This window comes from Rana temporaria, chromosome 10 (genome assembly GCF_905171775.1).
Source record: "Rana temporaria chromosome 10, aRanTem1.1, whole genome shotgun sequence".
Classification (NCBI taxonomy): Eukaryota; Metazoa; Chordata; class Amphibia; order Anura; family Ranidae; genus Rana; species Rana temporaria.
This window is the reverse complement of record NC_053498.1, coordinates 17,041,779-17,058,024: the sequence shown is the minus strand read 5'-3', so window position 1 is coordinate 17,058,024 and position 16,246 is coordinate 17,041,779. Positions and strand designations below refer to the sequence as shown.

Sequence of the window (16,246 nt, the reverse complement as noted above, 5' to 3'; positions counted from 1 at the left end):
CCAACACTTAAGTGTTGGTTTAGATTTGACTCGATCGGGTCATATTGGATGATCATCATTGATCAATACGTCGTATTGGATGATCATATTGATCGGTTAAACTGTATTGGAAGATTGTATTGATCAATACGTTGGGTTTGGATGATCACATTGATCAGTTAAGCCATATTGGAAGATCGCATTGATCAATAAAGTCATATTGGATGATCAATTGTGTGTAAATCGATCAGAGGGGTCTCTCGTTTGATCAATAATTTATACTTGTTTGTTAATACTAATAATGGAAATCAATACCAGAACTCCTCTGATCAATTAATCAATCTCCGGTTTACAATTTTGATTTGAATTTTAATGATTGAACAATCTAAACCGACACACGTGTGTGTGGACCCCCCGTATATCCGATCGATCTGAAATCAGGACCAGAGCTCTCAAAATCAATTGATTGGATCATTTAAGCTGCATCAGATGATCAACTACATGATATTGATCGGCGTGTGACACACGGACTATACAACCGATCTGAACCAGAATTCTGTAGATCAATGGAATATTGTCTGGATTTGATTGATAAGTCGCATTGGGTAATCATATTGATCGGTTAAGTTGTACTGCAAGATCAAAACGATCAATACAGTCGTATTGGAAGATCGGATTGATCAATAAAGTCCTATTGGATGATCATGTTGATCGGTTAAGCTGCATTGGAAGATTGTATTGATCAATGTGATCATCCATTACAACTTTATTGATCAATACGATCTTCAAATACTGCATGGGCTCATCCAATACGACTTAATTGATCAATATGATCTTACAATGCAGCTTAATTGATCAATTTAGTCAATATGATCTTCCACTACTGCTTAGCCAATCAATATGATCATCCAATATGACTATTGATCAATACGATCTTCCAATACTGCATGGGCTCATCCAATACGACTGAATTGATCATTTTGATCTTGCAGTACAACTTAAACGATCAATATGATTGCCCAATAGGATTTTTCAATACTGCTTAACCGATCAATGTGATCATCCATTACAACTTTATTGATCGGTTAAGCAGTATTGAAAAATCGTATTGATCAATAAAGTCCTGGAGCAATAGTGGAAGATAGTATTGATGAAATTGATCAATTAAAGCTGCATTGTAAGATCATATTGATCAATTAAGTCGTATTGGATGATCATATTGATCAATACATCATATTGGATGATCATATTGATCGGTTAAGCTGTATTGGAAGATTGAATTGATCAATACGTTGGGTTTGGATGATCATATTGATCAGTTAAGCCATATTGGAAGATGGCATTGATCAATAAAGTCATATTGGATGATCATGTTGATCGGTTAAGCTGCATTGGAAGATTGTATTGATCAATAAAGTTGTAATGGATGATCACATTGATCGGTTAAGCAGTATTGAAAAATCATATTGATCAATCAAGTCCTATTGGATGATCATATTGATCGGCTAAGCAGTAGTGGAAGAACGTATTGATGAAATTGATAAATTAATTGATCAATATGATCTTCCAATGCAGCTTAACCGATCAATATGATCATCCAATGCGACGTATTGATCAATTATGATCATCCAATATGACTTAATTGATCAATATGATCTTACAATGCAGCTTAAGTCATATTGGATGATCATAATTGAGCAATACGTCGTATTGGATGATCATATTGATCGGTTAAGCTGTATTGGAAGATTGTATTGAGCAATACGTTGGGTTTGGATGATCACATTGATCAATAAAGTCATATTGGATGATCATGTTGATCGGTTAAGCTGCATTGGAAGATTGTATTGATAAATACGTTGTGTTTGGATGATCATATTGATCAGTTAAGCCATATTGGAAGATCGCATTGATCAATAAAGTCATATTGGATGATCATATTGATCAGCTAAGCAGTAGTGGAAGATTGATCAATTTCATCAATACAATTAAGCTGCATTGTAAAATCATATTGATCAATTAAGTCATATTGGATGATCATCATTGATCAATACGTCGTATTGGATGATCAGATTGATCGGTTAAGATGTATTGGAAGATTGTATTGATCAATACATTGGGTTTGGATGATTATCATTGATCAATACATCATATTGGATGATAATATTGATCAGTTAAGCCATATTGGAAGATCACAATTGATCAATAAAGTCATATTGGATGATCAATCGCGTGATATTGATAATACAGTCGATCTATTCTAAATTGAATCAGTGCTCCATGGAATGAAGGGTCTCAGGACTTGATAAGTTGTACCGAATGATTGTATTTAATACATGATCAATAAAGTGATATTGGATTATTATTATATCCTATCATTGGATAGAGAATACAAACTAGAGACCTCCCCAGTATCGGTCAGCACATCCCACACACAGGGAGATCTCCATCGTACGATCACAGGGGATGAGATGCAGGAAAAGTGCAGTAAAAGTTGCTCAGCGCTCCTATCCGGACTGTCATGTCCCCCCCTCCCCCAGATCTCCTCCTCTGTCCCATCATCACAGCGCTGAAAACTGCAGCTGTTGCCCATAGCAACCGGGAGAGTGCGGTTGCCTGGGACGACCTGTCCCCTCCTCCTTCTTCCCGCAGCGCCAAAGTTGTTCCGCCAGCAACAAGTGAGGAGAAGTGCGCGGCGTGCCATGTGGCCGGAGAGGGAGGGAGGCGGGCGGAGTTGCGGAGGACTTCGCTGAGGGGATTACCTGGGTCTGCCGGGGTCTTCATGGCTGTGTCCAGCTTAGCTGTGCTCTCCGCTCGGTGCCTGGCTCCGGTATGAGTGTCTCCTCCTCCTCCCGCTCGGGCCCCGGGCTTCTCCTCCTCCCTCTTCTTCTTCTTCGTCTCCTCCCCCCGCCCGCTCACATTACACCCGCGGGACGCCCACGCCGCGGGGAGCCGCCCCCTCATGACGTCACCCAGCACACCGCGTCGCCATGGAGACTCCCCTCACCGCTCCGACGCGACGTCTACGTCACGGGGCCAGGGGAACCAGCGCGCGGAGCGTCCGAGGAGGACCAGCGCAGTGTATAGAGGGGACCAGTGCCTGTATCTAGACCCAGCACAGTGTATAGAGGGGACCAGTGTCTGTATATAGAGCCAGCGCAGTGTATAGAGGGGACCAGTGTCTGTATACAGGACCAGCACAGTGTATAGAAGGGACCAGTGCCTGTATATAGGACCAGCACAGTGTATAGAAGGGACCAGTGCCTGTATATAGACCCAGCACAGTGTATAGAGGGGACCAGTGTCTGTATATAGACCCAGCACAGTGTATAGAGGGGACCAGTGTCTGTATATAGACCTAGCACAGTGTATAGAGGGGACCAGCACAGTGTATAGAGGGGACCAGTGTCTGTATATAGACCCAGCACAGTGTATAGAGGGGACCAGTGTCTGTATATAGGACCAGCACAGTGTATAGAGGGGACCAGTGTCTGTATATAGGACCAGCACAGTGTATAGAGGGGACCAGTGTCTGTATATAGACCCAGCACAGTGTATAGAGGGGACCAGTGTCTGTATATAGACCTAGCACAGTGTATAGAGGGGACCAGTGTCTGTATATAGAGCCAGCACAGTGTATAGAGGGGACCAGTGTCTGTATATAGGACCAGCACAGTGTATAGAGGGGACCAGTGTCTGTATATAGAGCCAGCACAGTGTATAGAGGGGACCAGTGTCTGTATATAGACCCAGCACCGTGTATAGAGGGGACCAGTGTCTGTATATAGGACCAGCACAGTGTATAGAGGGGACCAGTGTCTGTATATAGACCCAGCACAGTGTATAGAGGGGACCAGTGTCTGTATATAGACCTAGCACAGTGTATAGAGGGGACCAGTGTCTGTATATAGAGCCAGCACAGTGTATAGAAGGGACCAGTGCCTGTATATAGACCCAGCACAGTGTATAGAGGGGACCAGTGTCTGTATATAGACCCAGCACAGTGTATAGAGGGGACCAGTGTCTGTATATAGAGCCAGCACAGTGTATAGAGGGGACCAGTGTCTGTATATAGACCCAGCACAGTGTATAGAGGGGACCAGTGTCTGTATATAGGACCAGCGCAGTGTATAGAGGGGACCAGTGCCTGTATATAGACCCAGCACAGTGTATAGATGGGACCAGTGTCTGTATATAGGACCAGCACAGTGTATAGAGGGGACCAGTGTCTGTATATAGACCCAGCACAGTGTATAGAGGGGACCAGTGTCTGTATATAGACCCAGCACAGTGTATAGAGGGGACCAGTGTCTGTATATAGGACCAGCACAGTGTATAGAAGGGACCAGTGCCTGTATATAGTCCCAGCACAGTGTATAGAGGGGACCAGTGTCTGTATATAGACCCAGCACAGTGTATAGAGGGGACCAGTGTCTGTATATAGAGCCAGCACAGTGTATAGAGGGGACCAGTGTCTGTATATAGTCCCAGCACAGTGTATAGAGGGGACCAGTGTCTGTATATAGACCCAGCACAGTGTATAGAGGGGACCAGTGTCTGTATAGAGGGGACCAGTGTCTGTATATAGAGCCAGCACAGTGTATAGAGGGGACCAGTGTCTGTATATAGGACCAGCACAGTGTATAGAGGGGACCAGTGTCTGTATATAGGACCAGCACAGTGTATAGAGGGGACCAGTGTCTGTATATAGGACCAGCACAGTGTATAGAGGGGACCAGTGCCTGTATATAGACCCAGCACAGTGTATAGAGGGGACCAGTGTCTGTATATAGACCCAGCACAGTGTATAGAGGGGACCAGTGTCTGTATATAGGACCAGCACAGTGTATAGAGGGGACCAGTGTCTGTATATAGGACCAGCACAGTGTGTAGAGGGGACCAGTGCCTGTATATAGACCCAGCACAGTGTATAGAGGGGACCAGTGTCTGTATATAGACCCAGCACAGTGTATAGAGGGGACCAGTGTCTGTATATAGACCCAGCACAGTGTATAGAGGGGACCAGTGTCTGTATATAGACCCAGCACAGTGTATAGAGGGGACCAGTGTCTGTATATAGGACCAGCACAGTGTATAGAGGGGACCAGTGTCTGTATATAGGACCAGCACAGTGTGTATAGGGGACCAGTGCCTGTATATAGACCCAGCACAGTGTATAGAGGGGACCAGTGTCTGTATATAGACCCAGCACAGTGTATAGAGGGGACCAGTGTCTGTATATAGACCCAGCACAGTGTATAGAGGGGACCAGTGTCTGTATATAGACCCAGCACAGTGTATAGAGGGGACCAGTGCCTGTATGAGGAGTGGAAGGGGAAGCACAGTGTATAGAGGGGACCGGTGTCTGTATATAGAGCCAGCACAGTGTATAGAGGGGACCAGTGCCTGTATATAGAGCCAGCACAGTGTGGAGGGGACCAGTGTATAGAGCCAGCACAGTGTATAGAGGGGACCAGTGTATAGAGCCAGCACAGTGTATAGAGGGGACCAGTGCCTGTATATAGACCCAGCGCAGTGTATAGAGGGGACCAGTGTCTGTATATAGACCCAGCACAGTGTATAGAGGGGACCAGTGTCTGTATATAGACCCAGCACAGTGTATAGAGGGGACCAGTGTCTGTATATAGACCCAGCACAGTGTATAGAGGGGACCAGTGCCTGTATGAGGAGTGGAAGGGGAAGCACAGTGTATAGAGGGGACCGGTGTCTGTATATAGAGCCAGCACAGTGTGGAGGGGACCAGTGTCTGTATATAGAGCCAGCACAGTGTATAGAGGGGACCAGTGCCTGTATATAGAGCCAGCACAGTGTGGAGGGGACCAGTGTCTGTATATAGAGCCAGCACAGTGTATAGAGGGGACCAGTGTATAGAGCCAGCACAGTGTATAGAGGGGACCAGTGCCTGTATATAGAGCCAGCACAGTGTGGAGGGGACCAGTGTCTGTATATAGAGCCAGCACAGTGTATAGAGGGGACCAGTGTATAGAGCCAGTGCAGTGTATAGAGGGGACCAGTAGCAGTGTATAGAGCCAGCACAGTGTATAGAGGGGACCAGTGCCTGTATATAGACCCAGCACAGTGTATAGAGGGGACCAGTGCCTGTATGAGGAGTGAAGGGGAAGCACAGTGTATATAGGAGACCAGTGTCTGTATATATAGCCAGCACAGTGTATATAAGGTACCAGTGTCTGTATATAGAGCCAGCACAGTGTATAGAGGGGACCAGTGCCTGTATGAGGAGTGAAGGGGGCAGCACAGTGTATAGAGGGAACCAGTGCCTGTATGAGGAGTGAAGGGGGCAGCACAGTGTATAGAGGGAACCGGTGCCTGTATGATGAGTGGAAGGGGCAGCACAGTGTATAGAGGGGACCGGTGCCTGTATGATGAGTGGAAGGGGCAGCACAGTGTATAGAGGGGACCGGTGCCTGTATGAGGAGTGGAAGGGGCAGCACAGTGTATAGAGGGGACCAGTACCTGTATGAGAGGAGTGGAAGGGACAGCACAGTGTATAGAATTATATAATGTATAACAGGGTCTGTAGATATTATCTGTCAGTATGGGGGGGGGGGGGGGGGGCGGGGTGGAAGTATGATGGGGGTGGAGCCTAATGACATTTTTAATGTTAAAGCTGAAATCTAGGCAGATAGAAGAGACAGAAATAATCAGCAATTCATCATTCACTTTTGTATAATACAAGCAGTGCACATACCTGAGTGTGACTTATCAGCCTCTGTCTATATACTGTATATATACAAATATCTTATTTTTGTCTGGAGTTGTGCTTTATATAGAGAGGTGAGATTGTAGTACGAGGAAGTGCTGAATGGCGGCACAAGGGGGTCTAACACCCCAGAAAAGTTACTGAACTAAAACTGTTGGAAAAAGTTACATAAACAGAGAATAATGCCGCGTACACACAGTCGTTTTTCGGCATGAATCCGCTAAAGCAGCCCCAAGGCGAATAGAACTTCCCCTTCAGAGTGCCGTCGTACATGTTGTACGTCACCGCGCTTTGTTCATCATTTTTCAAAAACGATGGTGTGTGGGCAACGTCGTTTTTAATGATGAAGTTGGAAAAACTTTGTTTTTTGGACATGCTGAAAAATGTCATTTTTTTTTTCATGCTGAAAAACGACCGTGTGTACGCGGCATGAGAGTAAAATGTAAAACAAAAACCCCCAACAACGATCTCTTGTGTGCTTTGTTTTCTGATAAAAATACCATTAGCATTATATTACACCCTCTACTCTTTATGTCCTGTATACTCTTTGGGCCAGATTCTCGTAGAATGGAGTATCTATACGGCGGCGTAACGTATCCGATTTACGTTACGCCGCCGCAAGTTTTTCAAGCAAGTGCTTTATTCACAAAAGTTGCGGCGGCGTAGCGTAAATCACGCGGCGGAATTCAAATTCGGCAGGTAGGGGGAGTGTATCATTTTAATGATGCGCGTCCCCGCGCCGAACGAACTGTGCATGCGCCGTCCGTAAAATATCCCAGTGTGCATTGCTTCAAATGACGTCGCAAGGACGTCATTGGTTTCGACGTGAACGTAATTGACGTCCAGCCCCATTCACAGACGAGTTACGCAAACAACGTAAAATTGTCAAATTGCGACGCGGGAACGACGGCCATACTTAACATGGGATACGCCACCTAGGGGGCATGTTTATCTTTACACGGCGTATCTCTTACGGAAACGGCGTATCTTTACTGCGACGGGCAAGCGTACATTCGTAAATCGGCGTATCTACTCATTTGCATATTCTACGCCGAACTCAATGGAAGCGCCACCTAGCGGCCAGCGTAAACATTGCACCCTTTTTTCACAGTAAAAGAGGCCGTCGTATCTTAGGCAGGTTGAAGTGTATCTCAGTTTGAGCATACACTTACCAACATACGACGGCTTAGATTCCGAGTTACGTCGGCGTATCTACTGATACGCCGGCGTAACTCTTTGTGAATCCAGCCCTTTATGTGATGTATACACCAGTTCAATAAGTGTAAAAATACCTGTTGATCCTGCCAGAAATGTACTGAACTGATACATTGCTGTGCTCTCTGTTCCAAGTTCACTATGGAACACCTTGTCCCCTATGTCATTGTCATTGTCCCCTATGTCATGGAGAAGGGTGGTGTCCAAACAGACAAGCCTCTGGTAAACGGTGTTTGGATCACTTTTCAGGGGCATTTGGCAGGCGACATGTTGCCTCCTCACTACCTGTATTAACCCCGTAAATGCCACACCAACACGCCACAATTGTGGGCAATACAGGTCTTTTGCCAGCATGTCCCCATTCACATTGAGCTGTGGTACTGCCTGCCGAAACACGACAGAAGCAATCATTTTTGCCACGGGCAAAGCATCATGATCGCAGCATGTGAACACCCATGACTGCACATTTACACTGCAGCACAGCCTCCATGTGCCAGCCCTTCTATTTCCATGTTGAATGACATGGTGTATGACTTGAGTAACTTTCTATCAATTTTCTGCTACTTATAGGATCAGGAAGATCACCCTGTTACTTCCTAGGATAGGGAAGATCACTCTGTTACTTCCTAGGATAGGGAAGATCACTCTGTTACTTCCTAGCATAGGGAAGATCACCCTGTTACTTCCTAGGATAGGGAAGATCACTCTGTTACTTCCTAGCATAGGGAAGATCACCCTGTTACTTCCTAGGATAGGGAAGATCACCCTGTTACTTCCTAGGATAGGGAAGATCACTCTGTTACTTCCTAGGATAGGGAAGATCACCCTGTTACTTCCTAGGATAGGGAAGATCACTCTGTTACTTCCTAGGATAGGGAAGATCACCCTGTTACTTCCTAGGATAGGGAAGATCACTCTGTTACTTCCTAGGATAGGGAAGATCACTCTGTTACTTCCTAGCATAGGGAAGATCACTCTTACTTCCTAGGATAGGGAAGATCACCCTGTTACTTCCTAGCATAGGGAAGATCACCCTGTTACTTCCTAGGATAGGGAAGATCACTCTGTTACTCCCTAGCATAGGGAAGATCACCCTGTTACTTCCTAGGATAGGGAAGATCACCCTGTTACTTCCTAGGATAGGGAAGATCACTCTGTTACTTGGTAGGATAGGGAAGATCACTCTGTTACTTGGTAGGATAGGGAAGATCACTCGGTTACTTGGTAGGATAGGGAAGATCATGCTGTTACTTCCTAGGATCAGGAAGATCACTCTGTTACTTCCTAGCATAGGGAAGATCACCCTGTTACTTCCTAGGATCAGGAAGATCACTCTGTTACTTCCTAGGATCAGGAAGATCACTTTGTTACTTCCTAGGATAGGGAAGATCACTTTGTTACTTCCTAGGATAGGGAAGATCACTCTGTTATTTCCTAGGATAGGGAAGATCGCTCTGTTACTTCCTAGGATATGGAAGATCACTTTGTTACTTCCTAGGATCGGGAAGATCACTCGGTTACTTCCTAGGATAGGGACGATCACTTTGTTAATTCCTAGGATCAGAGGGCCAAATCCTCAAAAGGGATACGCAGGCGGAACTGCTGTTCAGCCTGCGTATCTCTGTGCCTATCTTTGGAACTGATCCTCAGAAGCAGTTTTCCAAAGATAGGCAGAAGATCTGACATCTGTAAGACACTAACACTGTCAGATCTTAGGATGCAGTACCGCATCCGCCGCTGGGGGCATTTCGCGTTGAAATGCCGCTTCGCGTATGCAAATGAGGACTTACGGAGATCCACAAAGCTTTTCAGCTTTGTTTTTTCTGTGTAAGTTTACGTTTGCATACGTAAAATTAGGGATGCTTTTACAAAGTGTAAACTAGTTACACCTTGTAAAAACAGACCTTTTTTTCGATCGCCGCTATTTTTTTAAAATTTTGATTTTTTTTACCCGACGCAACTTTATTGTCCCGTCGCAATCCACAAAGCCCGGCGTAACGTAATTTTGCGCGCTGCCCGTCGGGAAAATGACGTCACGAGCATGCGCAGTACGGCCGGCGCGGGAGCGCGCCTCATTTAAATTGTCATCGCCCCCTGCAGAAGAGGACCGCCTTGCGCCGGAGACATTTAAGTTACACGGCCGAAAATTTCTAGGTAAGTACTTTGTGGATCGGGCACTTAGGTAGAAATTTTCCGCCAGTGTAACTTAAATGGGAAAAGTTAAGTTAGGCTACGTTTTTGTGGATTTGCCCCAGAAAGATCACTTTGTTACTTCCTAGGATCAGGAAGATCACTTTGTTACTTCCTAAGATAGGGAAGATCACTCTGTTACTTCCTAGGATTGGGGAGATCACTCTGTTAATTCCTAGGATCAGGAAGATCACTGTGGGCCATATTCTGAGTATAGTTACGTCGGAGTATCTCAGGATACTCTGTCGTATGTCTCTTTTTTGGCCCGCGTATCTATGCGAGTGATTCTTAGGCCCCATACACACCATAGAATCCATCCGCAGATAAATCCCAGCAAATGGGTTTCAGCGGATAGATCCTATGGTGTGTACACGCCAGCGGATCTTTTTCCGCGGATAAATCTCCCCTGGGATGGATTTCCAGCAGATCGGATATTTGCTGACATGCAGAACAAATCCATCTGCTGAAGTCCATCCCAACGGATGGATCCGCTGGTCTGTACAGACTCACCGAATCCATCCGTCCAAAGGGATCCCCCGCATGCGTCGCAATGATTCAACGCATGCGTGGAATTCCTTATATGACAGCGTCGCGCCCGTCGCCGCGTCATAATCGCGGCGATGGCGCGACACCTCATCGCCAGAGGATTTCCGCGCGGATTTCAATGCGATGGTGAGTACACTCCATCGCATAGAAATCTGCGGAAATCTTTGAGAGGATTTATCCGTGGAAACGGTCCGCTGGACCGTATCCGCGGATAAATTCTCTCGTGTGTATGGGGCCTAAGAATCATTTTCGCATAGATACGCTTAAGATCCGACATGTGTAAGTCACTTACACTGTCGGATCTTAAATGTAATTACCCAGCCGGCCGCTAGGTGGCGTTTACGTTCAGGTCTCATTTGTTTAGGCAAATGAGCCTGATACGCCGATTCCCGAACGAATTCGCGTCTGCCCGCGTCTGCCCTAGATCGGAAGTGATGTCATGATGACGCTTCGGTCCTCCTAAATCATAGAAGTGGCCAGAGACGATTTGGTCTCTTCGCCTCTGTGACCAGCTACGCGAACCGCTGGATCATTTCCCGGGCTTGTCTGTAAGAATGGTAAGCCTGAGAGACACCAGTAAGCAGCGAGAGAGAGAGGGGGACGAGCCCTCCCGCTGCTTCTGAAAGCAATCCAGCGGCTAATTAGCTGCTCGGACCGCTTTCATAGGAAAGAGAATCGCCGGTTGAAAGAAAGAAATACCAGGGTTATATGACTGGTAGCTTTAGCCATAACCCCGGTAAAACAATTGCAAGCCACAATGTATATATACGTATTGTGGTCGGCAAGTGGATACACAAAGCCCACCGAGATTCAAGGAAGAATACACGACTTTTATACACAATATTTGCTTATCTCGTAGTTCAGCTTTAACTCCTTCAATGACATGTTCTTGGCAATGGGGAGGTAAGTATTAGGGCCATCCTGTTCCAATTATTGGCGCTGAAACGATCTACTTCCTGCGGAGAACAAGCAGTGATGGGTTCTTGGCACCGAAACCGATTGAGGGAAAGAGGAACTGCACAAACTGTACATGGAAAGTAATGAGAATCCTAAGTATGGGATGTACTAAACAAGAGCTGTGACGTGATATGGAAATAGACACAATTGCGGAATGACATGTGGCGACATTTGATCAAGTGGTTTCGAGCTTGTTATATTGTGCGCTTTTCTAATGGGTGTCTATTGTACAATGCAACAGCGTCTATAGTGTATCACCTTGCCTGTGACTTCCCCTGGTGTGTCACTCGTTAAAGTGAAATCTAATCACCTTAATCCCAGAATATCTGTCATGACTCCCTCTCTATACCCTAAAGAAAAACTTCTGGCTTCCACAGCTGGCATATATATATACAAATGTATTCTACATAAACCAGTTATGCTACTGTATGTTCTCCATTGTGATGCAAGCAGTGCTTGACTCATATTTCTCTTGAGAGTAGTAGCGGTCGCTCCATTAGGGGCGCGAGCGCCGCACCCGTAATCCATGTACCCGGCCCCTAATCTACATCCAGGGTTGTGGGGCAGAGGTCCTTGTCCCCATCAACATGTGATGCCACCGGCCAGGGTTGTGGGGAAGAGGTCCTTGTCTTCATCAACATGTGAACCGGACGCATGAAATTCAATGTTTTTGTTTTTTTTAAACACATGATTAGAGCTCGAGGCTCTAAATTGGCTTAAAAAAAGGGTGGGCTCGGGGCGCAAAGCACTGCGTCCTGAGCCCACCCAAGTTGTGTGACATTAGCAAATTACTATTCACTAATGTCTTCCTGCTTATCCTCCCAGGCCAATCAGGAAGTGTCTTATGTCGCGTTCACACGGTCAGCTTTTTCGTCGGAAAAACCTTGGAGGTTTTTTCCGACGAAATTCCGCTCAAGCTTGGCTTGTATACACACGGTCACACAAAAGTTCTCTGAACTTTCGACCGTCAAGAACGCGGTGACCTACAACACCATGACAAGCCATGAAAATGACGTTCAATGCTTCCGAGCATGTGTCAAATTGTTTCTGAGCATGCGTCGGAAATTCGCGCGTCGGGATTGCTACAGACGATCGCATATTCCGATAGGAATTTTTTTTGCGTCAGAAAATTTGAGAACCAGCTTTCAATCTTTTGTTGGCGGAAATTCCGACAGCAAAAGTCCAATGGAGCCTACACACGGTCGGAATTCCCGTTCAAAAGCTCACATCGGACTGTTGGAATTTCCGATCGTGTGTAAGGGGCATTAGGACTCCTGGCCAATCGAGTTCCAGGACCCACTTCCTGTTCAGCCGGGAGAAGAAGCAATGGCCCCGGCTCTTGCCTCGGCAAGCTGGAGCGAGAAGCAGCAGGTGGAGGGGTAAAACAACCTCTTTAGGTTTCCAGGAGCCCTACCCCAAATCCAGCATCACCTTGTCATCGGCCTCCTAAGGTAAGGTCACTAATCACTAATCAGTCACTCTGTGACATGTTCTGTCTCTGTGATGATGTATGATTACATGCCTTATTTTGTATCGTGTCGGTCCGTTTGGGCCTCTTTCCTGTTATAAATAAACAATAAAAATAAAAAAAGATTTTAAATACAAAATTGAAAGCCCAATTAAACTAAAACTGACCATACATGGATCGAAATATTGCTGGTTCAGTAGGTACAATAGTAGGTCAAATTGGCCGTTCCTTCTATACAGAAGTCGATCTTATGATTGGCTTCTCTTAGGCCCCTTTCACATGGGCTGGATCCTGTTTTCTGTCTCTTGATCCCCTGCTGAGTGGAGTGGCTAGATGACAGGTCTGCTCTGCTGTATTGGCAGTTGGATGTAAACGGACTGGCTGTCCGTTTACACCCAACTATCGTCCGATTCGATCTGGCCAAAAGGAGGGTAACTGTGATGAATTTTCCCGGCGCGTAGATGCATGAATGTGCGCAGGCGCGTGCACACGCCAATGAGACTGGCGCCAAAAGACTCCCTATTTAAACCTCCCAGACGCACGAAGACTTTGCTGTCTGATCTGCAGCTTGTACCTGTAAAATCCTGTTCCTGAGATCCCGATCTGTTTCCTGTGTTTGACTCGGGTTGCTTGACTAGTTTCTCTCTGTTATCCTGACCCAGGCTTGCCTTGTGACTATGCTTACCTCTCCACTGCTTGATATCCTGTTGCCGAACCTTGCCTCCCTCTATAGTATTCTCTGCCTGCCATTATATCTGCTTGATCATCTGTTAGCGAACCCAGCTTGTCTGATCATGCATCCAGTGTCTCCACAGCTATGCACTTACCTGCTTCCTGTTCCTGCTTTCTGTCTGCATTAGCTGAGCTGACTACACCTGCCTGCTGGGGAAGTCATCCACTGCACGGAACACAATCCAGGCACCCATACACCACCCGGCTCTGGTGACCACTGTTTCCAACATCGGTGGCCCTTGAACCAGGGTTGTACGCGAGGCCTTCCCACTGCACATTAGGCTTTGAACCAGGGTTGTACGCGAGGCCTTCCCACTGCACATTAGGCTTTGAACCAGGGTTGTACGCGAGGCCTTCCCACTGCACATTAGGCTTGTTCAACAGGTACGTGACAGTAACAGATCCTCTTCCATTTGTTTCCTCCCATGACTTTCAATACCATCTCTACGCTGACGATGCCCAAATCTATCTCTCTACCCCTCAGCTCACTCCTTCAGTCTCCTCATGTATCACTAATGTACTAACAGACATCTGAAACCAAGCTCATAAATTTTCCACCCCCATCCAGGGGAATCAGGCCTCTTCCCCTGACTTCTCTGTCAAAATCGATAGCACATCTATCAGCCCGTCCCTACATGCCAAGGTTCTAGATGTAATCCTGGATTCTGAACTAACCTTTCAGCCCCACGTCCAATTGCTGTCAAAATCGTGCCCGTGCCGCCTCAATTAGACATGTGCGGTTCGTTTTGTTCTGAATTAATATTCTGACAAAAATTTTGTTATTCGGAGATTCGGATATTTCCGAATACCTGAATTACAATATTAAAAAATGTTACCGAATGTTCCGAATAACGTAACGAAATTCGGGCTGAAATTGGAATCAAATGTTACATTGAACTCCAGTCGAAATCTCACGACACATGTTGCTGAAATCAAATACTGTGGCCCGGATGCACAGACATTTATGCAGCCGTAGCCGTAGCCGACGCAGCACAGAGAGGCAAGCACTGAATTCACAAAGCTAGTGCTGTCAAAACTGCGCTGGGTTTCCTAGGCGTAGGTGGAAATGGGCGTGAGCCATGCAAATGAGGCGTGACCCCATGCAAATGATGAGCCGAGCGCCAGACAGATACGTATAACGAACGGCGCATGCGCCGTCCCGTGGACGCATTCCAGTGCGCATGCTCAGAATCACGTCGGAACTACTCCCTAAGATACGTCGGATCACTGCCTACGGCGTGAAAGTAACCTACGCCTAGTCATATTCACGTCCTACGTAAAATACGTCGGCTTGTGTTCCCTGGTGCAGCCCTTTGCATGGATGCTGCTGAGTTACACATCCTTTATGGGGCATAACTTTATGATGGACGTATGACTTTACCTACACTACGTTCGTGAATCAGCGTATCTCCCTCATTTGCATATGTGAATAGAAAATCAATGGGAGCGCCAAATGCGTCCAGCGGAAATATGCGCCCACTCTACGCCAGCGTAGGCAAGTTACGTCGGTCGGATGAAGCCTGTTTTTAGGCGTATCTTAGTTTGTGGGCCCGGCGCATAGATACGACGGCGCATATTTGCACTTACGCGGCGTATCTGCAAGTTTTGGAGATATTCATTGTACCTACAGGTAAGCTTTATTATAAGCACCAGGGCACCAAGCGTTGTTTACTACCACTTTAAGCAGTGTTTACTACCACTTGGGAATGTTGGAAATTTTTCTTTTGATCAGAGCAGTGCTGATCAGTGTATTCTAAAAGTAAAAGAGTCCCCACTCTCAGAATACAAGAAATTCCTTCATCCACCTCAAATGCTCGGATGGGGGAATCTGATTTTTTTTTTGATCAGCTGATCAATATAAGAAACAATCCTTCTATGGGCAGCTTTAGGCTGGGTTCACACTACTACACTACTTTCATCCTACTTTGCTCTGCTACATTGGTCCTACATTTATCCTACATTGGTCCTACATCCATCCTACTTTCATGAACAGGATACTACTTTGGTCCGACTTCAATGATATTCAATGGGTTGAAGTAGGATCAATGTAGGACCAAAAGTAGTACAGGGAGCATTTTCAAAGTCGGACCGACTTGTGTAGGACACTACAAGACGCTCTCATAGGGAAACATTGAACACAGAGCAAAGTAGGATGAAAGTAGTGTAGTAGTGTGAACCCAGCCTCTGTCAGATACTGTAGCTAAGCAGTCAGATGAGTATTGTGCTAACAACCTCATTTTTTACAGTTTTACCTTCACTTTCCTTTTACGTCAGCTGTGCAGGGTGTCTAAATATAACTGTGTGGCTCAAAAGCCACCAGAGTAAAGCTGGCCATACACTGTTTGAATTTCAGGTGGTTCCTGATCGAATAAGATAAAATTTGCTTAGTGGTTGCCTCTTACCCAACGTTCAACACC

General features: G+C 46.0%; 1 protein-coding gene across 2 annotated transcripts in view; it reads right to left on the bottom strand.

Moving 5' to 3' along the window:
* Window positions 1-16,246, bottom strand: part of ERF (ETS2 repressor factor) — a 157,951-nt gene that overhangs the window by 86,360 nt on the left and 55,345 nt on the right. Inside the window, exon 1 of one of the 2 annotated variants that reach the window (XM_040327307.1) lies at window positions 2,742-2,866. The exons of the other annotated variant lie outside the window; for it this stretch is intronic. Coding sequence (XP_040183241.1) covers window positions 2,742-2,763 — 22 coding nt within the window. The 5' untranslated portion in view covers window positions 2,764-2,866. Of the gene's footprint in view, window positions 1-2,741; window positions 2,867-16,246 lie in introns of those variants that run through there. 2 annotated transcript variants of the gene reach the window in all.